Below are 25,418 nucleotides of genomic sequence, written 5' to 3'. Positions count from 1 at the left end.
CAAATGAAAATACTCCCCCCCAATACGAGTCAACTCCCCCCAAATCGGATGACTTGTTCACCTCCCCCCAAAAATGAAAATACTCCCCCCCAATACAGTCAACTCCCCCCAAATCGGATGACTTGTTCACCTCCCCCCAATACAAAAACGCGCCCCCCCCCCCAATACGAGTCATCTCCCCCCAAATCGGATGACTTGTTCACCTCCCCCCAATACAAAAACGCGCTCCCCCAAATGGAAAACGACATTACATTAACTCAAAAACACATTACATTAACTCTGAACGGAAAGGGTAGGTACTACACTTTAGCGCTGATTGGATGCAGTAGGCTAACTAACAAAAAATAAGAAATTGATCGACAGAAGTACAAAATGCAATAGCCTGGCAGAGTTACGTGCAACAGAACATTTGTTTGGCTATCGAAGAATGTAGCAAATAGTAGGCTTTTTAGGCAAAAGTATTTCGAGTTAAATGTAAAAATCGATAGCCAAACAACTATCCTGGTCCACGTTACTCTGTCATTGTGGCATTTCATTCTTCTGTAGTGGACTATTAGCTTTTTCTTCTGAAAAGTCCTGATTCCTTCAACTGCGTTTTTAGCGTGCGCATAGGCTACTTATATTGTGAAACGTTAACAGCCGATCTAAGATTATTTCATAGGAATGACCCTGATTAAAATAAAGAGTAGTGTAATGACTCTGAATTGTAAACATTAATGTTTCCTCTTTCCTTCAAATCAAAACGATTAATTTCATGATAATGACAGAGTTACGTGGACAAGTTGTTTGGCTATCGATGTTTACGTTTAACACTGCAATTTATGCTTTTGCATACTAGCCTATGCTACATGCTTCGATACCCAAATAAATGTCCTGGTGCACGTAACTCTGTCAGGCTATTGCATTTTGTACTTCTGTCAATCAATTTCTTATTTCTTGTCAGTTAGCCTACTGCATCCAATCAGCGCTAAAGTGTAGTAGGCTACCTACCCTTTCCGTTCAGAGTTAATGTAATGTGTTTTTGAGTTAATGTAATGTCGTTTTCCATTTGGGGGAGCGCGTTTTTGTATTGGGGGGAGGTGAACAATTCATCCGATTTGGGGGGAGTTGACTCGTATTGGGGGGGGGGGGGCGCGTTTTTGTATTGGGGGGAGGTGAACAAGTCATCCGATTTGGGGGGAGTTGACTCGTATTGGGGAGGAGTATTTTCATTTTTGGGGGGAGGTGAACAAGTCATCCGATTTGGGGGGAGTTGACTCGTATTGGGGGGGAGTATTTTCATTTGGGGGATGTACTCATATTAGGGGGTGTCATTTGCACTTCAGGGCCACCGTTCATATATCATTTCTCAAGCCATAAGCATATATAAACCATGACCAGTTCTGCTCCCAAATTTGCTGTCGTGAAGTTTCTCCCTTTTTTCTCCCTTCAAAGTTGTCCTGTTTTGTTTTACAGTAAATCCTGTCTTGCACTGTTGTAATAGCCCCATTTAATTTGATCCATCCACTAAACATTCCCAGCATAGGCTTTGCCAGTGCCAGAGAAAAGGCATGTGATCTTGCCTAGCCTAGATCTAAACTCACTGTACAGGTACTCATGCTGTATTGTTGCTTATCCCCTCTTCCTCTTCTCCTCTCTCTCTCTCTCTCTCTCTCTCTCTCTCTCTCTCTCTCTCTCTCTCTCTCTCTCTCTCTCTCTCTCTTTCTCTCTCTTCACATACTTAACCTCTCATGTATCTGCTTAAAAAGTGCCCATTAATGGTAAGTTCCCAAATGGGCCCTGGGTTGTGGGGAGGAGGTGTGGTGCCACTCAGACGGCAGGCTGACACTGCCCGCCAGGCTGCTTCTGACATGGACATTCTGACATTGCATGTGGACATGTTGTTAGCATCTCACCACCTTCCGTATCCACCACAAAGCCATTAGCTTAGCATGACCACGTTCATTACCCCCCATCGCAAGCATCACCTCATGCATTATCACCGCTTTCGTCCTCCCCTAGTCTCGTATTTTTTTTTTTGGGGGGGGGGGGGGATTATGAGTTGTGATTTCATTTGAGGTACCGATTCAAGATGTGTGATGCTTGAACGGTGCCCGCAGGCTGGGACACACTCACCTCGGCCCTCACACCCTCTTCCTCCTCCTCCTCCTCTTCCTCCTCCTCTTCCTCCTCCATGTTTCTGGGCATCCTCATCTGTGCTCCCCGGCACCTCACAGCATCAGCATCTGGGCCTCAGGAGGGCACTGGTGGGATCACAGCGGGAATGACTCAAAGTGAACTCCGTATTTGAATCAACCCCCCCAGAATGACTACTCTCTAATTAAGTGTCTACAAGCATACCGGGATGGACACGCGCACATGGTTTTGGTTTTTGTTGCCACCTATTCCTGGATGCGTGTGAGCGTTCTCAGTACTGTTCCTCAGTGTGACGCCAGGTCACGCCACCAGTCTGCATCTCCAATCTCCGTTCAGTCCCGATAGCGTCTCTTCCTCGGACAAGGCCCCCCCACATTGGGAACTAGTACACTGGAAGTGCGCTAGAAGGGGGATGTCGAGGGAGAGTGCGGGCCAGACACACACACACCTGTCGTAGGCCCTCTGTCACCCCCGTGTTCTCCACGCGCCACACTGACACAGATGGATCCGAACCGCCCCGCCGCACTCACTCATCATCCGGATCGAATGACGTTGCGTTGTGACCGTTCATCACAGACACATTGCTGCAGACGGCTGTGTTAGCACTCTCTTTTGGGTCATACCATTTAGCTGGAGGAGGGGGGGGGTGTCAGACCCCCCTCCTGTGGGATAATTTGAGACAAATGGATTAGGGTGACGGCAGTCACGGTATAACAATGTGATATGAACAGGCATAACCTGGTTATGATGCATGAACGTCAGCACTCATTATCACCATCTCATGCCTCATAGCACTGGTACCTCAGACACACAAGTAGCTATGTCTGATAGACTGTCATGAACTGTCCATCATCATTTAGTACATGACAGGCGCTATGTCACCCTTACGACAGCCTATCGCAGCCTAGCCGTATATGATATGATATGATATTGATCAATCAAGTACAACCAGGGGGGGGGACTCCATGCTACTGTGTAGTGACCTGCTGGTCCTGGTCTCTCCCTCTACATGCGTCCCAGATGAGAGCCAGACGATGGGCAGTGACACCAGCAGCCTGGTGCAGTCTCACACCCACTCCCTGAGGAAGAGGGAGGCCGTGGACGTGCCCTACCAGACGGGGCAGCTCCACCCGGCCATCCGCGTGGCCGACCTCCTCCAGCACATCACCCAGATGAAGTGCGCCGAGGGCTACGGCTTCAAGGAGGAGTACGAGGTGAGACGGCCACTTCCAGCGCGTGTGTGTGTGTGTCTGTACGTGTGTGTGTGTGGGTCTTGTTGGTGGTTCGGCGCCACAAAATGGTAGTCATGAGGTGAACTGTCATTCGTCCACAGTTCACATGTAGCTCTCCTGTCCCTGTGTGTTGATGGCGTGGCTAGTCATGTCGCTCATTGGTTGCTCTCTTTGTTACATGTCGAGATTGAACTCTACATTTCTGTGTCGTGTGTGTGTATGCGTGTGTCAAACCACTTTGTCCCAGGAACTACATTCCAACTCCCCTCGCAGTCACGCGCTTAATTGTAACTATAAAACAGCTTTAAAAAAGATTCAAAACATCTGTGTGAGCGAGGTGTGTGTGAATGTCGCATCCTTATCTGAATCAGCTCCGATGACTCTCCTACTGCCTGACTCGCTGCTACTTTGGCTCCCCTTGAGGAGAGCGTTGTCACAGAGCGGCGTTCTGCCTCTCATTGGCCAGCGGTAATCTGACACAGCACCTTTCACTGACACCCGAACCAAATATTCCGTGCGGCGCACCGGGCCTCACTCTCATATCCTCTCATTAAGCTAACGTCTGCTGGAGCTTGGCTCAGCTCCAGTCTCTCTCCATGTCCCTCAGCTGCCAGTCAGGCAGACTAGGCTAGGCTAAATCAGGCCTTGCCAGACAAGGAAAGGCTAGGTTCAGACAGAATAAACTAGGCCAGACAAGGCTAAGCGAGGCTAGCCCAGAAGGGCCCCATGGTGGTAGAGGAGTCTTACTTGATGACCACCACCACACACTCCTCTCTCAGCTCTCAGTGCCCCGGACGCTAAAGCAGCTGAGTTTTGCATCCTCCTTCCTTGCTCTCTCCTCACCTCCTCCCGCTTTGACTTATTTCCTTTGCTCACTCTCTTTTTTTTCTCCGCTTACCTCTGTGTAGAAGACATTTATAACTAATTCAAATTTTGTAATGTATTTTTTTTGCGGGCCCATGCGGCACACACCATGGAGACCACTCTCCCGTCAAAAGCGCAATGACAGAATTACTGATTGCCCCCCTACTCTACTGCCATCAAACTGTCCACTGACGATTCCTAAAAGCCTGAGGACAAGTGGGGGGTGTGAAGGAGCTCATTCTCTCTTGGCTGGAGCAATTCATTTGTATGTTGTGTTCCGATGCTGTCTCTTCTATGATCAATCTGTGTCAGGTTACAGTAATGCCCTTTCTACTTCTTTTTTTGGAGATGAGATTGTAGCCCCATGAACTTCTAAACTGTTGACTTATACTGTACTATATCTCTCTCTGATCCATGCTTCTTGTTATTCTGTACGTTTACTTTGGAACAGATAAACGAGGTAAGACGATATTTTTGGTTATTTGTGCGTTTTTAGACATGTAGATAGTTTTGAGTCTGAGTGATGGTGCTTGCCGGCTATGGTTTTGGCCTTGTACAGTAGGATAGCAACACCTTAGGTCGTTTTTATTATAATCTGATGAGGGCCTTCGCCAGCAGTATGAAGTATGTATTGTTGTGAAAGCATTTGACAGTACACAGATTATTTACATAGATAATCTGATATATATCATTTTAACAAGACACCGAAAGACTTTGGAACCAGTTATTTACTGCAAGTTTAGTGGCACTGTGAGTTCATGTTGTACCCCTGAGAATGTGACTGTGAAATGTTTTCTGTTTGGGGCATTGTTTCAACACATACTCTACCAAACATTCATGTGGCTTTGTGAGGCATCTGCCAAGCATACATACAAAGGTAATAGGAGTAAAATAAAGCTAGCACAAAAAACAAATTTGTTTTGCAAAACCTCTAGTTTCCAACCCTGCGCCAGTTCCATAAGAAGTACGGTATGTCCTTACATCATGTCCAGCTGGTTCACTGGGTGGGCACAAGGTCAGTGTCATATGCAAATGATCCCTCTAATCATGTGGCCCTCACGGTGGTGCCATGTTGGTTATTGATGACTTCACAGTATGCAGGTAAAACACAATCTTACATATGATACTAAACATCATGCTGTGACTCATGCTGGACAGGACGCTTCATTAATATACTTTAATATTTATATTTAATATAATATAAGTTAAGGCCTCTTTCTTGGGAACTGGGTATGTATGCTTGACAAAGGCTTTATGAAGTGATGTTTGATATTGAGTGTGACAGAGTAAGTATTGCATGCCCAAACTGTTCTGCACGCGTCACACAGTGTGTCGGCACCTTTGATGGGGTTGGAAGGATACCAGGGCAGGTTTATTGGGGCCACATTTTTGTCTGCACCAAAACCTTTATTGATTAGTTTGGTTTTCAAATTCATCGTCTAGGATAGGTGTGTTGTATAATGTGAGTAATCAATTACAAACGGAAGTAATAATATACTTTGACATTTTCACAGCTCATCGGAAACCACAAATGAATTCTAGTCAACTTGAATGAGTCCCTCTTTCTTAAGATGTGAATTATTTATCAATAGTGGGAAATAATTCTGCTTCTCTCTTCTCACATCCCTTTTTGATCTTGTTTACATTCCAGTATTCTGTAGTAACGTTTCTAGTGCTGTTAGAACATCCTTTTTCTTTTACCCTCTCTCTCACTGCCACACTGAAGGAGCAAGGACAAAACTGAGCTGTAGCTTGAATTGTACATATATTTAGCAATTAAATATATATTTAATTTAATAACTAGTCAGTACTGTACGCACACAGAGTGATCTATGGACAACTCTCTGTGGGAGCCTTGGTTGGTGTTCTTGTTTCTTGATAATTTCACTTTATCTTCTATTTTTGAAAATAGTGTCTGCCCTCTGTGTCATCCCTCCTTCCCTAACCACTCTATCATCACCATAGTCTGTTATGAGGAAGCCACGATTCAAACAACTTACAAGTGAATTGTCTTTCTATTCAGAATGCACTTCTAGAACACTGTGAACAATGCATTCTGTCTTGAAGTGTTGAATATTATACCTTCATACCCTCTGCTTCAGACTGAAAGTGAGAATGACATTGGCCAACGCATTCTCCTGACATAGTGCTGTGTGAAAAGCTCACGTAATACATCCACGAGACACATTTCCATCTTGGTTTAACGGAGGGACATCTTTTTACCATATTAAAGCTGTTTCTCAGAGAGAACGCTTCCCTAATCCCCAGGACTTAATACATAGAAGTATGTCCTTGTGTGCTGTCTGAAAGGCCTCCATTTTCCAGACAAACTGCTGCTTCTTGGGGCTGAGATGAATGAAGGCGTCTTGCACAGCAACATTGAAGATTGATCAAGACTTTGTTATCACCCTTTATATACCCACACAGTGTGTCAGGCTTATGACACATAAAGGGAACCATTCCAAAATGATATATGCATTCCAATTGCTCTTGAGTCTATATTTGAAGATTAGTACGTGGACTGAGTCTTAATGCTTTGGTGTAATTTCCCGATAACCATAGTTGATTACCCCCAAATGAACAATAACATGCTTTTGTATAGAGCCAATCTGCTGAGAGCCACGGCACCCATGCCTTTGAACATCAGTGAGCTGGTGGAAATGTATTTTCATAATTTGGCTTAATTGTGCCTGGTGTACCATCAGAATGGAAATCTCCCTAGCGAGAGGTGATCCATATTTCATGAGGGTAATCTGAGCCGAATAGTTTTGATCTGCAGACGATGAGCTGGCTTTATTTTTGGAGGGGTAAGAGAGTACTTTAGAGAAGGTTGACTGACAGGAAGGATGGCAGGCGGACGGACAGGCAGGCAGACAGAGAGAGAGGGAGGGAGAGAGAGAGAGAGACAGAGAGAGAGAGAGAGAGAGAGAAAGAGAGAGACAGACAGACAGACAGGCTGTGTAGACACACAGACAGACAGGCTGTGTAGACAGACTGGCGGGCAGACATGCAGGCAGGCAGACACTGGTACGAAAGTGGCGCTGTGGGACCAGTTTGAGCGCAACACACACAGCCTGTGCCCTAATGGGCTCTCTGTTTGCCATCTCTCCCAGGGACCCTATCCTCACTGTGTTTCATGTATATTAATGATGGGGATACATCTCTCCATTTCTGCTCCTCTCTCCCCCTCTCTCTCTCTCTCTCTCTCTCTCTTACAGTATATCACTCTAGTGTCTTTCATTTTTTAGCCTAAAGAGAGGATGCTATTCTTTACTTTGTCATTGAAAGAGCTGACACATGACATCCCTTTTCATCTTCCTCTTCTATCTGTTTCTTTCTCTTTCCTCTCTTTTCAGAGTTTTTTTGAAGGGCAGTCTGCACCCTGGGACTCTGCCAAGAAGGATGAAAACCGTATGAAGAACCGATATGGGAATATCATCGCATGTGTGTACAAAGTCTCTTCTCTCTACTCAGGAGTCTATACATGTCATTGTCTACTAAATGATTTATTGAGTCTGCTTGACACCTTGGTTGGCTGATAGCTCTTCAAAGACAGCGTTACTGTATGATCAGTTATCTAGATAACTTGGACCTTTGTGCTCTTTCATGTGTGTCTTCTTGAAGTTATCTGGCTGTAGGAATGGCACTATAGCATGAGACAAGTTCTTCCAAGGATTCCCAAAAATCACCTCAACTAGCCTGGGACAGGCCTAGTTCTCTAAGCCTCTGGTCCCCACATTTCATCTGTCTATCTATCTACAGCTGTGGTAGCAACCAGGTCTGGGCCTTCTGCTGTCCTGCTGTTGCACTGCGATGATGACATTGTGCCCCAGCCTCTCTCAGCTTCCTCCTTCCTTCCTCCCAATCTCCCTGTGCCCTCGTTAATATGATTAATTCAGCGCTGGTTTCTTTTTTTCCTCTCTCTTCCAGATGATCACTCCCGTGTCAGGCTCCAGGCCCTGGAGGGGGAACAGAGCTCCGATTACATTAATGCAAATTACGTTGATGTAAGTACACACACCAGCCAGAGCCTCCGACGTAAAGGTCACCGCGCTCGCTCTTTCCGAACGGAGAGGGTGCTGGTGCCGTCATCGCCGGGGGCCCCTGAGGGGGCGACCCCACCCCCCGTCCCACCCGCTACCCACTCGCACACACGCACACTTGCCTTCTTTTTTCGCTTCGGAGGAATGCAGTTTTCTTGAAGAGGATGTGTTGCCTGAAATGAACGTCAGCGTTTGGCAGCGCTGGGATAGAGGAGGTTAGACGAGTGTGGGGCAAGCTGAGGTTGGGGTTTTTTCAATGAAGGGATGAAAGGAGGAATGGGAGGCGTATTAAAGACCTTTGTCAGACTAATGTAAGAGAAAGGAACGACTTTTTCGAAGGTACTCTATAATAGCATGAAGAGCAACCGTTGGCTCCCACGATACAATGGTTGTTCACACTTAGGCTCTATCCTCTCTGACCTGATTTGCTGATAATAGTAGTGTTAGTAACAGGACGCAACCAATCAGGGCAACCCGACAGCCTTTTTTAGCCAACATTTCTACCTCAACGCCCAGCGTAATGGCTCGCTGATGTACCTGACTCCCTAAGTGGGTTTCCACTCAGGAGGACTACCGCCCTCCTCCCCTCTCCTTCCCTTTCTCCCTCCGCCCCTCTAATGTGGTCATTTGTAATCTCTTGTTACGCCATCAAACGTAAATTCATAATGCAAGGTGGGCCACTGGAAATGCAGAGGGCTTAAATTATTTACCTCTCCCACCATTCAGTTTATGGTCCATTATGTTGAGAGTGCTGCAGAGAGGGCTCCCACAATGGCAGAGTCCCATTATAAGATAAGAATATATGCATATTAAAGAGTGTGCCCTGATTGAAAAGGATTTTCCCTAGCACTGTGGGCTTCATTGGAAATGTACTTAGCAGCAATGCAGACAGATGGATAATGATGTTTTTGCTCTTCAGAAAAGCTTTTTAACCCATCTACAAGCTTGTCCTGGCTAATAAACTCTTATGTTTGGAACATTTCCTACAATGCTTATTGTTCTGTTGTATAACTAGCAATTATTCACAACTCACAACGCAGGACCTTCAGGCCATCTTTGCTCTGCCAGGAATTGATGGTTCTTATCTATTATTCTTAACTCTCAAGGTAAACAGCATTATGGCCTGTTGCCACCATTTATATCAACTAGTGTTTGTGCGTGTGTGTGCGTGTGACTGTTTCACATACCACAGGCCTACCTCTACTTAGTACCACCTACATACTTTACCACAAAAAGTAGCTGATGGTGGCCATACCTTCTTAATTTTTATTTTCCACAGCACTTTACCAAATGTCTCTATTGTCCTCGCCCCTTTTATAATAACACACTTCCTTAATGTGAAGGGACTGTTCTAGAAGTGTCCGTTTATAGAACCCCTACCCAGGCGGAAGTCCCTGTCAAAATAGCCCCTTTCCTCTTTAATCCACTCCTGTGCTAGCCGGCTCCCCTGCTTGACAGAACGCACATGAAAGCACAAACAAATCTCCTCTTAGTCCAGAGATAAAGAAGTCATTAAAAATGGAGGACAACTGAATAGCTGAAAGAAGTCAGTGGATGAGAGAGGAAGAAAATGTTCTTTGTGTCTCTTCCCTTGGTTGAGGAACCGTTAATCACAGTCCAAGTTAAATTGAATATGACGGAGATAAGACACTGGCAAGAGTGAGGAGACAATCAGGAGGAGGCAGGGATGGGAAGAGCCTTTAAGTCCTAATGTTTTGTTTCCTGCCTCCTATCTCAGAAGAGAATACAAGGAATTGCACAAATAAAACTTGAGGGGATTAGAGTAATCCCTGGGAGTAGAGGCCTATTGTGGGGATCAGTGCAGCTAGTTGTATCTGAGGGATTATCAACATTTTGGCAGTGTTTGTGGAGGTGTGTACCGTACAGTACGTGTGCTTGTATTTACACATGCAGTGGGTTTTCTTCTGTTAGCAGGTGATCTGATATCTACAGTATCTTGAGTAAATGTTCAAGTTATGTGCGTGCATGTAATAGAGGGTCCATTTTCTCTGGGTTAGTTACTATTTAGAAATGATTCGGAGTGTTACAGTCCCAGTCCCTTTACAGTCACAAAGCAGTCCTTGTCCAGCTAGACATTTCAAACTTGTGATGCTATGTATTGAGGATTCATCGTGATCTGCTGTGATTCTCAACATTCTTTCTTTCTCTTTTTCACTTTTTGTTTCAGGGCTATCACAGACCAAACCACTACATTGCCACCCAAGGTAAGAAAGATGCCTCATGCCATCTTGTGTTTCCACGCATCTCTGAAGTCTGTTTTTTTAAAGCTGTCTGTCTCTGTTTGTAAATGAGCACATTTGCAGGTGCGCTCGGAAATCGTAACGTGTATCGTATCATTGTTTACAGATTCTCCTGTGAGCTACTCTTTGATGCTCAGTCAAGTGTGTGTTCAGGGAATCTGGTACCGCTCACTGTGAACGCACGTACGCTCGCATGCACACACTGTCCCACCTCTCTGAGCTCGCTGAGCACAGGTTCTCTCTTTTTCTCTCTCTCTCTATCTCTCTCTCTCTCCCGCTTTCCCCTCCCTCCCTCTGTCTCCCTCACTTTCTCTGGTGGGGGAACGATTAATCAGTCATTCAGGGAGAAAGCTGAATAAATAAATGGATTAGCCGGCATGTACAGGCACATTTTGTCACTGTGTTAATCTGGCCGGCAGATTCGTGGGGCGAGGAGCACTTACCATGACCCCAGAGGTTAAGTCTGATTGATGGTTAATTGTTATGAATTTTGTTGAGAACCCCACTCCCACACATCACAGTGCCTGCACAGGGATTTCAGCTCAACATTAGAGGGGAAAAAAAGTAAAAGGGGAAGAGGCGTACGCGATGAGGCCGTAATGGATTCACAATCTGCTTTGGTGGAGCTGGGACTTGCATAATTACCTGTTTATTAGAGCATCGCCTCCTATCCTCGGTGTCTCAATTAAAACAGCCCTCTGCCAGCTCTTACTCCAGTAACAGATAGCATACCAATCAGGGGACTGTCTGTCTGTCTGTCTGCCTGCCTGTCAATCCGTTGGCGTCACTGGCCCTGTTTCTGTTGGTCTGTTGTGTTTCTCTGTTCTGTCCAGTCTCACAGTAAAACACGGATCAGTCCTCATCACTCTTGAGTGTCTTTAGGACACTACGAGCCAGCCTTGGTACAGATTATATTTAGCCTAGAGTTGAGTTATTTTTAAAAGATGATCAGGATTTGTACGGAGCTAGCCTTTGTCTTAGGATAATTCCATAGAGTATCCTTGCTCTTTTCTCATCTAAGGCATTTGCATGCAAAGAGAGCCGCATTCAAAGAAATATTGCAGATGGAGGCCCTTCTTTAAGATGAAAAGTGGGAGAAACTGCGTATGCTCCACTCAAGATAATTAGCCTCTTTCTCATTTGCAGTGTATAAGTAGACATTCCCGGTTTTGTTATGAAGTACAGGAAGTGACTTCCACTGGGCTGCACTTTACAGGAGAAGCGGTGTGAAAACCTCTGTATTCTGGCAAAGCAGAGCACGCCTTGGATGCTTTATAATTTATCATCATCCTCAGGAGCAGTGTGACAGGAGGAAGGAGCCGTCTGCTCCTAAAGCAGAGAGCTGGAGATGATAGCACCCACACACCACCCTGTCTCCTCCAATCAGCCAGACTGCATGTAGCATCACCTGACTAGTGTACCTGGGCATTGCATAGTTGTTTCAAATGAGTCGTTCCCCCCCCCTGCTATATTTCTCTAAATTCTTCGAGCGAGCACAGGAACCCAATGGGACTGGCTAGCTCAGGAGCAAATTATGGGGTCCATGTAGTAGGAGGACAGGGGGGGGGGGGGGGGTCGTAAATGTGGCCTTGTTCTAAGTGACAGCATGTGGGATAACATTGTCACCGTCCCATGCACTATAAACCACGCCCGCACTCGTTAGTCCCCCTGTTTATTGGTGAGTCTCTTTGCTGTTCCAAGGTGGCGGAGACAGGTAGAGCAGCTGTCAGTCTATAAAAGCCTCGTCACCAGAGCCTTAGTCCTCATTATCTAGGTCATTCTCTCATCATGGCTCCTGAACAAAAGAGGACACACGCACTTTTAATTCAGTCCCCCCCCCCCCCCCCCTGCTCACCACATAGTGAGCAAGGTAAGCTGATTGAGGTTTCGAAACGAGCGTAAACCCGTTTTGCATCATGCAAATTGCTTCCCTAAGCATGGCACGTACATGATCTCAAACCTGTCAGATGATTTTTTTATGACAGCAGGGTGGGTCTGACCCCCCTGATATTCTCTGGAAACCCCCCTCTAGCGACGAAGGAAATATATACAAAACAGGAAAGGCTCAATTTCATCCAGCCAGCCAGACTGCCACCCTCCCCGCACCCCACAGCAGACCTGGTCGCCAAATGTCACCAGTTTTATAATTTACAGGTAACATCGCAAAGCCCACCGGGGGCGAGAGAGAGAGAGCACCGCAAATCAATGATGAGTGAGTGTACATAATGCCAGACTCTGCTACATGTAATATTAATGGGGTGAGCAGGGAGAGAGCGGAGGCTGGCGGTGTGTTGATCAGGAGTTTGATGGCGTGTGGCGCTGGCTAGGGGAATTCTACAGCTGTCACACTGCTACTTCAGAGTGGAGAACTGAGGGCTGAATGTCAGCAGCAGCAGCAGCAGTATCGCTGTGACAGCTGGAAGTTGGGCTCCTCTCCTTCTGAAGTGGCTTCTCCAAACTCCTCCAACTACTAAGCTTCACACACACACACACACACACACACAATACAGCAAACTGCTCCAACTTTGCCGTGCTGTGTGGAGACTCCTCCTGCACAAGACTCTTAGACCCTCCAGCCCACTGCTAACCTGGGTACAGTATGGAGCCCCCATACACCAGCCCACTGCAAACCTGGGTACAGTATGGAGACCCCATACACCAGCCCACTGCTAACCTGGGTACAGTATGGAGCCCCCATACACCAGCCCCAGCTCCGGTGCTCTGCACTGCCCCCTCACAGCTAAACCTTCCTGGGTCTGATTCCAGCGTGGGGCCCTGTTGGCGTTGGGGGGCATCATTCTCCCCCAGGCCTGTGGGTGCTCAGGTGGGCTATCTCCAGGTGTTTCTTTGAAGAGTTGGCATGTTCTGCCTTTCCTTCTGCGTCTTCTATGTTTGAGTTTGGAGCGTGGGCTTTTCAGTACTCTCTTTGACCGTCTGTTGTACATTGTATTCCCGGCTCCTGCAATTCTCTTCTCTATACCAATCCATTCTACATCAAGGATTGAGTCGAATCGAGCTTTCAGTCTGTATTCCACTTGGCATGGCTCTTCAGTTGGATCGTTTTACCATAGTAGCGTGTTTTTTTTCTTTTTCTCGAAAAAACCTACACACCAGATGTCCCGTTCAGCTCCGAAAACGACGACCCAAACTCCTCAATAGTCGGTCTGATCCCGCAGGGAGGAGTGTGCGAGGGACTGGAGTGGGAGGGTAAATCAGTTGCAGGAGACAAGGAAACGAGAAGAGGTTTAAAAGGGAGATAGTGTGTCTGCATGGAGATGAAGACTCACAACATGCCGAGCCGGCGCTCTGGGAGAGGAGAGGGAGGATGAGAGGCTAGTCAGGTGGAGGCTTACTGAGTTGTACCTCTCCACACAGCAGCTGTGTAATGACATTTTTATGAGTGGGGCCTAGTGCGCTTTACCCTGTGTGTATGTGCGGGAGTGTGTGTGTGTGTATGTGTCTTTGTGATGCTGTTCTCAACGTAATTTGCTGTGGCTCCAGGTAATTCGCATTAACTATGGAGGATGCACAGGGATTTGCACTCACTAATTAATTTGTCAGAAGTAAATTTTTTCCAGTTGGCGGTTGATTAAAAACAATATTAATTTGAATTAACTATATTCATAATTGTATTCCTATCACTTCACAATTATTGTTCAGTCAAGTTTCAAATATGCGACAGCCTGGAAGCTTCCTGATTTGATACACAGGTCTGGAGTCTACAAAGCTGAGGAAAAAAATCTTTTGAACGGCTTTTCTGTTCTAATGTGTGTTTCATCTATCTATCCCGCGCTCTCTCTCTCTCTCTTCCTCTCTCTTCCTCTCAGGCCCCATGCAGGAGACGGTCTTTGACTTCTGGAGGATGGTGTGGCAGGAAAACACAGCTGCCATCGTCATGGTCACCAACTTGGTGGAAGTGGGAAGGGTGGGTACTCTGTCACTTGAACTGTTCTTCCCATCCAGGACCTGACCTGACCTACAGCAGCCCCACGCTGAGCTGTCTATGTAAAACGAGACAAAAACACATATGATCCATGGGACAGCATCAAACCCCTGTTTGTGCATTTCACGACTGTGACCTCCTGCTGTTGGAGGGCTCAGTGAGCCGTGGGTCCTGTGCGCTGGCAACACACGCTCTATCTGATCCAAGTGAAGTGAGAGGAAACTGATTGATGGCCTTCATTACAAGGGAGACTGACTACTGTTACATCTGAGTGGATCCATGAAAGGGGGATTATCCAGACCTGGCACCCTGCCTTGACTTAGCTCCTGCTGTAGACACGGGTGCTTTTGACTTTCCTCTAGAAACCACCATCATTTGGTGTTGGCGTTTGTATTGTAGGCCACCCAGTCCTACTGTTAGGGCCACGCTCAATTCTACCTGCTTTTGTCCGACATCTTTGTGGCACAGTGGTAGAGTTCTGTACTGGCTCAGGCCAACAGCCTGGTGCGTTACGTCAGTCCATTACAGCACATAAAACGTCCACCTCCAGCAATCTCTGTCCAGCCCATTCCCTCTGATTGTTCCACCACCAGCACACCTTGATGTGCTGATCTGCATTTCTCTTCTAAATGTACCACAGCAAATGATGATTCATGGAACCTATCTCTGGGCACCTCATTACCTTGTCCCCCTCCAGCGGCCTCCCCCGCCCCGCCCCCCACCTTCTCCACACCTGCTTAGCTGCTGTGCCACTCTCTGAGGGGCAGGACCCTGGGTTATATGATCCTTATCCAATGGCAGGCGGCACAGTTGGTCGCGGTGGCGGAGGCTCCGCAGAGGGGCCGATAAAATCAGTCCGCCGTATCACAGCGGGCCATCTGCTCAGCCTGGGCTCGCTGATGAACTCTGGGAGATCCTGGCACGCGCTCCCGTCAAACCGCCAGACACACAGGGGCAGCACGATGCGCGCTTTGATGTACGAGAGGTTTGGTTTTTCAGGTGACGCGTCGAGTGGGGTGATGTGCACGGGAGTGTGTGTGTGTGGATCATCTTGTGGGTGTATGTAGGTATGAAGGCGTGTTTTGTACAGTGTTTTCTGCATAGCTGCCTGTCTGTGTGTGTGTGTGTGTGTGTGGGGGGGGGGGGGGGGGCATGTGTGTGTTTATCCCCACATCTCTGCATATAGACGTCATATCGCTGAGGACTAATTCTCCAAACCGAGGCGGTGATTTGAAGTGATCAAATAATGTAATGGGTTTTGCTAAATTGAATAGCGGTGGAAACGGTGGATCTGTGATTGTCATCAGGGGTTAGTCATCAGCGATGTCATAGAGTGGGACCTGAAGTTCTCCTCTGTCGCCACCCCAGAGTGTCACTCCATACTGAAATCTCATTTCAGCCCTAATGACAGCATATACTGTTGGACCAAAATTGAATTTGGTTGCCGACTCGCATTTGTCCCTCATGAAAATGATCATTCTGTGTTACACCTCCACGGTCTCCACGGTTTGAGACGCCTTCTCTTGCCCAACTGTTTCAACAGTTTAATTGAATATGGGGTAATTCTGCACTCTGATGAAGCTTGATATATGAGATGTATCCAAAGGGGTGCTTTAGTTTGACCATGGGGAAATCTATATTTAACAGTTGATGCTTAGATATCATTTTTTGGATGTAATTATGACTTGCTCGTGAAACCATGCTAGACAGTTTTTCGTGTTTTGTCTTATTTCTTCACCCAGAAAGATGTTAAGGTGGAGACAACCCACGGCTCTGAGTACCACATCCCCTCATGTTCTCACAAACAGTCTCACTCCAGAGTCCTGTCCAGGCTACCTTTAGACATGAACTCATTAACACGTCATCAATGTGCGAATGAGAAAAGCAATAATGTGAGAATTAGCTCTCCATCGATACACAAGATTCCCATTTGCAGCTGAGAGGAATCCAAAATGAACCTCATTTTTACTTTAGAGAAATTCCTTAGAAATAAAAGTCCTTGAAGAAAATAGGATACAATGCCATGCTGCAGCATGTGACCATCTGCCAATGAAGGGATCCTACTCGAATATTCTACCTTCAGGTGCAAATTAACTCTAATGTACAGTACAGGACGGTCCATGTGTGTAGGTAAGATGTGTGTTTTAATTGACTGCCATTCTGTTTTTGTGTGTGCTCACAGGTGAAGTGCTGTAAGTACTGGCCAGATGACACAGACATTTACAGAGATATCAAAGTCACACTGATAGAAACACAGCTACTCTCTGAGTACGTTATCAGGACTTTCGCCGTGGAGAAGGTAAGCTACTTTAATCTCTCCGCAACATTACGAGGCCTTAATCACACGAGAAATACTGTTGTCGATGTTGTTGACTTTCGGTGTGACGTTTGAATGTTACTATTCTTAGCCAAAGCTATTGTTACTAATCAACCACCAGCCAAGTAAATTACACACTTCTTTTTCTTGGAAACTGATCTCGTGATTAGGCTGTAGCCATGATTGCTGTTTTAAATTGGAAATATAACCAACAACATATCGTTTTGGCGCAGTGGCAGAACTTTCCTCCTCAAACTCAGCCCCTCCATGTTTTTCTCACGCGGCGTTTCTCTGCTGTATCATGAATACTGTACATGTGTTCACCTCCTCTCCTCTTGGCTCCCTCCCTGATGGTTGATTGGTATGTGTCCACAGAGAGGGGCCCATGAGATCCGGGAGATCCGCCAGTTCCACTTCACAGGCTGGCCAGACCACGGGGTCCCCTACCACGCCACAGGCCTGCTGGGCTTCATCAGGAGGGTTAAGGCCAAGACGCTCACCAACGCTGGGCCTATGGTGGTCCACTGCAGGTAGAACACAGCAGGACTTGGCTCCTGACCTCTTGGGGCTGAATATGGATTCACTTGTTTACATGCCCCATTCATGTTTCGATAGCATACAGCATGACCTGGCCTTGTTAATCTGTAATCCTGTATCGGATTGGCTTTTGCTTCCCCGTGACTCCTGACTGGTCTCTGACTGCTTCCTCCTGCAGTGCTGGGGCTGGCCGGACAGGCTGCTTCATTGTGATTGACATCATGCTGGACATGGCGGAGAGAGAGGGCGTGGTGGACATCTATAACTGTGTGCGGGAGCTGCGTTCACGCAGAGTCAACATGGTGCAGACCGAGGTACGCTAGCGACGCTCCGTTAGCCTCCTAGCTAGCCACTGCTGATGAGCTCCCCATAGAAACCGACCCCCCCCCCCCCCCCCCCCCCCCCCCCCGAACACGCAACCCTGCTGTGTCACAGGCAGGCCAATAGCCATCATCTGTCTTCAATAGCAGGATTCATTTTAGGAGCAGGCTTTCTCATCGTCTGCTCTGCCCTGGTATTCATTCATTCATGACACATTCACGTTTGACCATGTTCATCTCATGAGTACTTTATCTGAGAGCACACCCCGGCTATTTCCGAGGCAGCCATGCTGTATGTTCGGCAGAAGTTGGACAATACAATACGCAATAAAAAAAGGATTTTTAGAGGCTTGTAAATGGGCCCATTTTGCTCAGGTTGAGGATGAAAACATCCCCAGCTCCTCCTGCCAGCTCTGTGTGCCAGCTCCGGTACGGAAGGACTTTGTGCTTTTTTGAACATGGACCATCTGGATGCATCCATAGTCTCGCTGAATGCATCATTTCACTGTAATTCCTTTTAAATCACAAGCATCATTGGATTTAATGGGCAAATGTTTCATTGTCAACGTGCAAATTGGGATTTGACTATCTGGTGACCAAATGTTGTTCCCTGAGTCACCCTCCTCAAGTTTAGTGACCTTCAAAGTGTGTGTGTGTGTGTGTGTGTGTGTGAGTTTCTCCCTCGCAGGTGTTTTGGGGTTTTGGCAGGACTCCGCACCCTCCAGCCGTGCGTTACCTCTCCAACGCTGTGCTGTCAAAATTGCAGACAAAATGTACTTCTTTGAATTTGTGTTTTCTGTGCCAGTTGACCAGTTCAGAGTAGTCCTGAAGCAGACAGGTTGGCAAATGACATTGTGGGGCCGGGCACACTCTGCCTCATTAAACGACAGCACCGTGACCTGATCTGTAAATCACTGACCTCACGAGTGTCACAGGATTTGGTCTAAAGTGACAAGGAAACATCAGCGCAAAATGTCACTTCAGAATGAATTTACATCAAGCATTGAGCCACCTCTGGCTGCTTGACTGGCTGGCTGATCTGCTGACTGGTTGGCTGGCTGAGTGATGTGGAGTGAACATAACTCCCCCCCCCCCCCCCCACCTGATTCTCAGTCACTTTTAGGAGAGAAGGGGATCATGCTTGATATTGAGAGCATTAAGGACTCTTCTCCATTTCCGTCACATGTGAGATGGATCGAGGATGTCTGCCTTAGTGGTACCATCCGAAACTGTTGCCACGACACAAGTGCAATATCATCGCCAAGACTTTTATTAGGTCCTAAGAGTAGATTTATCTTCAACTGATATCCATGGAATTTGTTTCATTTTTTCGGTGTGTGGGTGTATGTAGTTGATATTGCACCTTCCTGCTGATAGTCTCTCCAGTCTAACCGTGTCAGTGGGTTCCAGTCTAACCAGTCGTGATTCTCCTAGGAGCAGTACGTCTTCATCCATGATGCCATCCTGGAGGCGTGTCTCTGTGGGGACACCACTATTCCAGCCAATCAGCTTCGATCGGTCTACTACGACATGAACCGCCTGGATCCCCAGACCAACTCCAGCCAGATCAAAGAGGAATTCAGGGTGAGAGACTGAAACCACGGCCACAACTCTCTCATGAACCGTGCACCCCACCCTGCACTGTGGTCAGTGACATCACACCCCACCCTGCACTGTGGTCAGTGACATCACACACACCACCCTGCACTGTGGTCAGTGACATCACACACAACACCCTGCACTGTGGTCAGTGACATCACACACCACCCTGCACTGTGGTCAGTGACATCACACACCACCCTGCACTGTGGTCAGTGACATCACACACACCACCCTGCACTGTGGTCAGTGACATCACACACCACCCTGCACTGTGGTCAGTGACATCACACACACCACCCTGCACTGTGGTCAGTGACATCCTACCTATTCTCCCCATTTCTTATTGATGGACACATGCTCTCCCGCTCATCTCTACAGTTGAAATCAGTGGCCCCTTGTAACCAATCGAGATTGCCCGACGCTTGTTGGCCAGCGTGTAAAGATAAGAGCTGGTGTGTGTGTGTGTCCTCATCAGACCCTGAACATGGTGACTCCCACACTGAGGGTGGAGGACTGCAGCATCGCCCTGCTGCCGCGCAACCACGAGAAGAACCGCTGCATGGACGTACTACCTCCAGACCGCTGCCTGCCCTTCCTCATCACCATCGACGGAGAGAGCTCCAACTACATCAACGCTGCCCTCATGGACGTAAGCTGGCGTGGCGCTCCCTCGATGCCTCGGCGTAGCACCACACAGGGCCGAGGCTCCACTTCATCCTCCGTTAGAGGGACAGGGCCTCCGCAGACAGTAGACATGTACTGTATAGAGAGGGATATTTATAAATGGAACACATTTGTGCACTCCGTGCCAAATTGGCTCACTCTCTTTCTGGTTCTTTTGCTTTTTCTTTTTTCTTTGTCCGTCCTCCTTTTCAGAGTTACAAGCAACCTTCGGCATTCATTGTTACCCAGCATCCTTTACCAAACACCGTAAAAGACTTCTGGAGATTGGTTTTGGACTACCACTGCACCTCCATAGTGATGCTCAACGATGTGGACCCTGCCCAGGTAGGCCTGATGACACACACCGACACATTTCCGATAGTGGTATGGATATTGTATGGGATAGACTGTACACTCTTTCAATAGAAACAGATGTCAATGAGACACCAACGTGAATTACATTCCCATAGAGAGCAAAACATTGCTTTGTGTGCGCCCGTCTCATGGATAAATCACCATGCCTACACAGACACGCAAGGACAGAAGCGCGAAAGTAAACAAAGAGAGATATCCGCAAAGAGCTCTGCAGGTGGAATGAGAAAGGACCTGTCCATGAAAGCGAGCCCAGGGTGGAGAGAGATGGATAGGCAGGTGTGTGGAGGGAGCTCTCCGGGTGCACCAGCCTGAGGCCTTGTCATAACACCCAGGGATCAAAGCCTGGAGCTGGGCTCCTCGCTCCCTCAATCCCCTTCCCTGGGTGACTGACTGACTGACTGGCTGGCCGGACCTTTCATTCAATATTCTCATTGTAGCCAAGGCAGCACTAGGTGGAGGGGGAGGGTGGAAGAGAGGAGGAGAGGGGAAGGAGATAGATATTTGACTCATCATCTCACCGTCATTGTCTTCGTTTTTTGCATCGGGTGAATTTGTCGAGTTTTGATAAGGTCTCACAGGAGGCAAAAATTGAATGTTTTTGTTTCTGATTTTGTACTTGTGCGTGAGAATCTTGGCATGTTGCTGAGGTATGTGTTTTGTTTTGTTCACAATAATCTGTGTGCATGTCAGCCTGCATGTTTGTATTTGTATTTGCCTTGAACCTTTAGGTGTATGTGTGTGGACGTGTGTTTTGTGTGTGTGTGAGCATGCATATGTATGAGTGTGTATGTGTGAGCATGTGTGTGTGTGTGTGTCTAGTGTTAGCCCTGTAGTATGCAGGTGCATGTTTCAAACGTAGCTGTCTCCCTGGAGAGGTGAATCGGGCGATTTGTGTGCTTTCATGAGATTGTCCCAAGAGCTCACTTCTCTGTGCAGTTCAAAACTGATGCCAAAGCAAAGAGTCAATAATCCACTGTAGATGGGAATGAAAGCATTTGAAGAAAAAAATGTTTTTTTTTCTTTTTAAGCCCAGGCTTGATTTCATTGGTACAAAGATATTACTTGAATCTTTTAAACAGGTTAACTCTAGGTCTAGAATGAAATGGTCTTTTCAAGGTTATGGGTTGACCCACCTCACAGTACTGCTCCAGTCAATAATCACTCCTTATTAGTCCTCAGTTCTATTCAAGATGTCCTGGTTCAATGGTGTTCCTGATGTTTGTATGGTGAGGCTGTCGCTAAATTCACTCTAAGGGATATCGATGTATGTGCCGAAACTATGAAATCACTATTTATGTAATTCTCCTAACTCTCCTAAGGAAACTCACTAACCTTCGTTTTCCTCCCTCTGCTCTGCTCTGTTCTGTGTGTGTGTGTCTCTGTGTGTGTGTGTGTGTGTGTGTGTGTGTGTGTGTGTGTGTGTGTGTGTGTGTGTGTGTGTGTGTGTGTGTGTGCGTGCGTTTGTGCGTGTGTCTAAGCTGTGCCCTCAGTACTGGCCAGAAAACGGTGTCCACCGCCATGGGCCAATCCAGGTGGAGTTTGTGTCAGCTGACCTGGAGGAGGACATCATCAGTAGAATTTTCCGGATCTACAATGCCGCCCGGGTAAACTGACTGACCCACTAAAACTGACCTCGTCGCCCTGCTCACCTGCTAACAAGACCTTGAGCAGGCTGACCTGCACTTACCCCCTAAGCTCCTTAGAAGTATATCTGTCTCAGGCACACAGGCTGGAGGGCTGGCATGAGGGCCTCTGGCCAGCAGAGGGCTTCGCACACACTGACTACAGATTGTAGTCAGATTGAGTACAGATTGATTGATGCACAGATCATTAGTACACCCCTCGCTATCTACAGCATGACTTGAAGTCTGAATATGTGTGTTGACCTGTGTTGATCTGTGTTGACCTGTGTTGACCTGTGTTAACCTGTGTTAACCTTTATTAACCTGTGTTGACCTGTGTTGATCTGTGTTGACCTGTGTTAACCTGTGTTAACCTGTGTTAGCCTGTGTCAACCTGTGTTAAACTGTGTTTACCTGTGTTAACCTGTGTTTACTTGTGTTAACCTGTGTTTACTTGTGTTAACCTGTGTTTACCTGTGTTAAACTGTGTTTACTTGTGTTAACCTGTGTTTACCTGTGTTAACCTGTGTTTACCTGTGTGTGTGTGCTTGGTGGTGCCGGCAGCCCCAGGACGGCTACAGGATGGTGCAGCAGTTCCAGTTCCTGGGCTGGCCCATGTACCGAGACACGCCCATGTCCAAGCGCTCCTTCCTCAAGCTCATCCGACAGGTGGACAAGTGGCAGGAGGAGTACGACGGAGGGGAGGGCCGGACGGTGGTCCACTGCCTGTAAGTCAGTCATTCCACGGGGAACAGCTCACCTGAAGATGTGCTGCGCTAACTGTAGGCATTAGAGGAGAAACATCCTCACCTACTGGCTGGACTGGTGAACTGCATCGCACTAGGTTCTTTTTCTTTCTTTCTTTGTCTTAGTATAACTTTTTTTTTATCTTTCTCCCTCTCTGTCTCTCTGCCCTCTCTCTCTATCCCTCTCTCTATGTGTGTGTGCGTGTGTGTGCGCGCGTGTGTGTGCATGTGTGTGTGTGTTTGTGTGTGTGCGTGTGTGTGTGTGCGTGTGCGCGCGTGTGTGTGCATGTGTGTGTGTGTGTGTGTGTGTGTGCATGCGTGCGTGTGTGTGTAGGAATGGAGGAGGGCGCAGTGGGACGTTCTGTGCCATCAGCATTGTGTGTGAAATGCTCCAGCACCAGCGCTCTGTGGACGTGTTCCACGCCGTCAAGACACTGAGGAACAACAAACCCAACATGGTGGACCTACTGGTGAGCACAGCACTAGCACCATCACCTGTATCTTGTTACAGGGATTTAGTGTTGAGGTCAACATGTCCATCTTCCATGTTAGGGTTTACAGGTGGATGAGAATGATGGTGTAGCACATGAACCCTACATGCTAAATAACAACACATGGTGTTCTGGTGTGTTTTCCAGGATCAGTACAAGTTCTGTTACGAAGTGGCTCTAGAGTACCTGAACTTGGGCTGACAGGTGTCCAAGATGTCCACCCAGAAATAGCCCACAGACTGAAGGTATGGGACAATACAGTCAACTGCAGTTCGGGTGTGTGTACAGTGTGATCAGATACTCTTCACACAATCTCTTTGAGCATCTCTTCTGCTTTCTGTGATGGAAAGGATAGTACTGGCGTGTACAGTATTGATAATGCAGCCAGCCAGCCAGTGTCTGTCTGTCTGTCCCTGCATTGTGTCTGGAACAACACAGAAGCACACACATGTCCCCCTGCAGTCTTTCACTTCTTTGGATCTCTCTCTCTCTCTCTCTCTCTCTCTCTGTCTCTCTCTCTCTCTGTCTCTCTCTCTGTCTTGCTATGTCTTTCCTACTCTCTCTCTTTCTTTTGATTTGTCTCTCGCTCGCCTGTGGTCCCGTGGTTGTTGCCTTGATCCTCCTCGGATGACAAACATCATACTTTCCAGCTTTTCCGTGGAATGCGATATAAACTGTACGTAATGTAACGTGTTCATTTGATCTCTCCAGTCATGTTTTTTGCTCAAAGCTAAATAATGTCATGATTCAAGTCATTAAGCAGGCCTAAAATGCCTAAATGTTGCTAAGTGTCCTGTGAGTTATGGCATATAGATTATTCTTATTGCATTAAATGGGGTGGAGGGAAAGTGGGCACAATATACATTGGCTTACCCTATTTCCTGTACGGGGATCCAAAGCTTGATTTGCACTTCCATTTCCTTATTGCTGTGCATATTGTACATATTTCTGTAGATTATTTATTCATGGTATGTACTTTTTGTGACTTGCAGTAAGTGACAATCATGATTTATGGGTTTGTCGGTTTTATTGGTTGTATTGAGTGCTCTTTTTGATCTGTTGGTCAAATCAATTCCATTGTAAAAAAAAAAAAAAGAAGAAAGAATAATAAAAAGTGTAAATGTGCCTATGATGCAAATCTTGTAATTTGTCCTTTTTTGATCAAGAAGGGCTGGGAAAGTTGTCATGCCACCACTCAAGGAACTGCCTCAAAACTGAAATATGAGGTTGTAGTGACATCTACTGGAGAGAGAGAGAACAGAAAATGTCCACATAACCAATAAGATACATCCTCACGTTTCCTTCAGGCATGAACTGTGGACGGAGTTCGTTTTAATATCAATCCCTTACCGAGCACAGCACAAACACATTTCTTTGAAGTCCTTCAGTTGTTATGCTCTTAGAAATGGACATGTGGTGTGACAAACCAGATTATTGATTCTCTCCTGTGCGCCCACGTAAACAAGCTGCTCACTAACAGCAGCAGTGTTCCTAGCAGAGCGCTCGGTGCCTGGCAGCTGTTCCCTCTTTATTCACTTAGCTAGTTTGCTCCTGTCGTCTGCAGCAGGGCCTCTTGGACCAAGGACAGGAAGTGCTGGCACATCATCATGACTGCCTTCCCTTCCAGAACCCTCCAGCTGGTCAGGACCACAGGCTCGGAGGTGCCGCTGAAGCTGTTCTAGTCTCACTGTCTTATCCTGTCAGATGATTCCTCTCCTTCGAGGGAGGGAGGGAGGGAGGGAGGGAGGGAGGGAGGGAGGGAGGGAGGGAGGGAGGGAGGGAGGGAGGGAGGGAGGGAGGGAGGGAGGGAGGGAGGGAGGGAGGGAGGGAGGGAGGGAGGGAGGAGATGCTGTCTGGGTGGGGGCTGTGCTACTGGGGGGGAGGGGGTCCATTCCAGATGTTACTTAGGGGGCCCATGTCCAGGCATACACACAGACATGCATACACGCACACGCACATACATGCTTGGTGTAGTGAACATGTTGTACTGTGTGCTGGCTATAGTACTATTATCGGTGCTTTGGAGTAAGAGATACCAATATGTATGTATGTACCAAGACAGACCAAGATAATGCAATTAAATCATACTTTTTAGTACAGGGTGCAAAGATATTACAAATCCACCAGATGACACCATAGATGTAGAAACGCTGTTTCACAGTAACAGTGTTACCAATGACTGCCACAGGGGGGTGCTCTCCCATCACCTTCAGTTCAGTTTCATTTTTCTTCCTGTAACATGGTATTTATGTGTGGTCTTCAGGGT

General features: G+C 47.2%; 1 protein-coding gene across 7 annotated transcripts in view; it reads left to right on the top strand.

Moving 5' to 3' along the window:
• The window catches only part of ptprt (protein tyrosine phosphatase receptor type T), a 100,951-nt gene extending 76,678 nt beyond the window's left edge, over window positions 1-24,273 (top strand). For all 7 annotated transcript variants that reach the window (XM_047027889.1, XM_047027887.1, XM_047027890.1 and 4 more), the window contains 15 exons: window positions 3,157-3,350; window positions 7,589-7,676; window positions 8,163-8,239; window positions 10,464-10,500; window positions 14,364-14,461; window positions 16,662-16,778; window positions 17,172-17,326; window positions 17,512-17,647; window positions 19,088-19,237; window positions 19,731-19,904; window positions 20,132-20,263; window positions 21,772-21,897; window positions 22,480-22,643; window positions 22,996-23,131; window positions 23,300-24,273. In XM_047027889.1, the coding sequence (XP_046883845.1) occupies window positions 3,157-3,350; window positions 7,589-7,676; window positions 8,163-8,239; window positions 10,464-10,500; window positions 14,364-14,461; window positions 16,662-16,778; window positions 17,172-17,326; window positions 17,512-17,647; window positions 19,088-19,237; window positions 19,731-19,904; window positions 20,132-20,263; window positions 21,772-21,897; window positions 22,480-22,643; window positions 22,996-23,131; window positions 23,300-23,353 (1,838 nt within the window). In that variant the 3' untranslated portion in view covers window positions 23,354-24,273. The remainder of the gene's footprint in view (window positions 1-3,156; window positions 3,351-7,588; window positions 7,677-8,162; window positions 8,240-10,463; window positions 10,501-14,363; window positions 14,462-16,661; window positions 16,779-17,171; window positions 17,327-17,511; window positions 17,648-19,087; window positions 19,238-19,730; window positions 19,905-20,131; window positions 20,264-21,771; window positions 21,898-22,479; window positions 22,644-22,995; window positions 23,132-23,299) is intronic.
• The last annotated feature ends 1,145 nt before the right edge of the window (window positions 24,274-25,418 follow it).

This window comes from Hypomesus transpacificus, chromosome 10, assembly GCF_021917145.1.
Source record: "Hypomesus transpacificus isolate Combined female chromosome 10, fHypTra1, whole genome shotgun sequence".
Lineage (NCBI taxonomy): Eukaryota > Metazoa > Chordata > Actinopteri > Osmeriformes > Osmeridae > Hypomesus > Hypomesus transpacificus.
The sequence above is the reverse complement of the archived record's forward strand: the minus strand, read 5'-3'. Positions and strand labels throughout refer to the sequence as shown.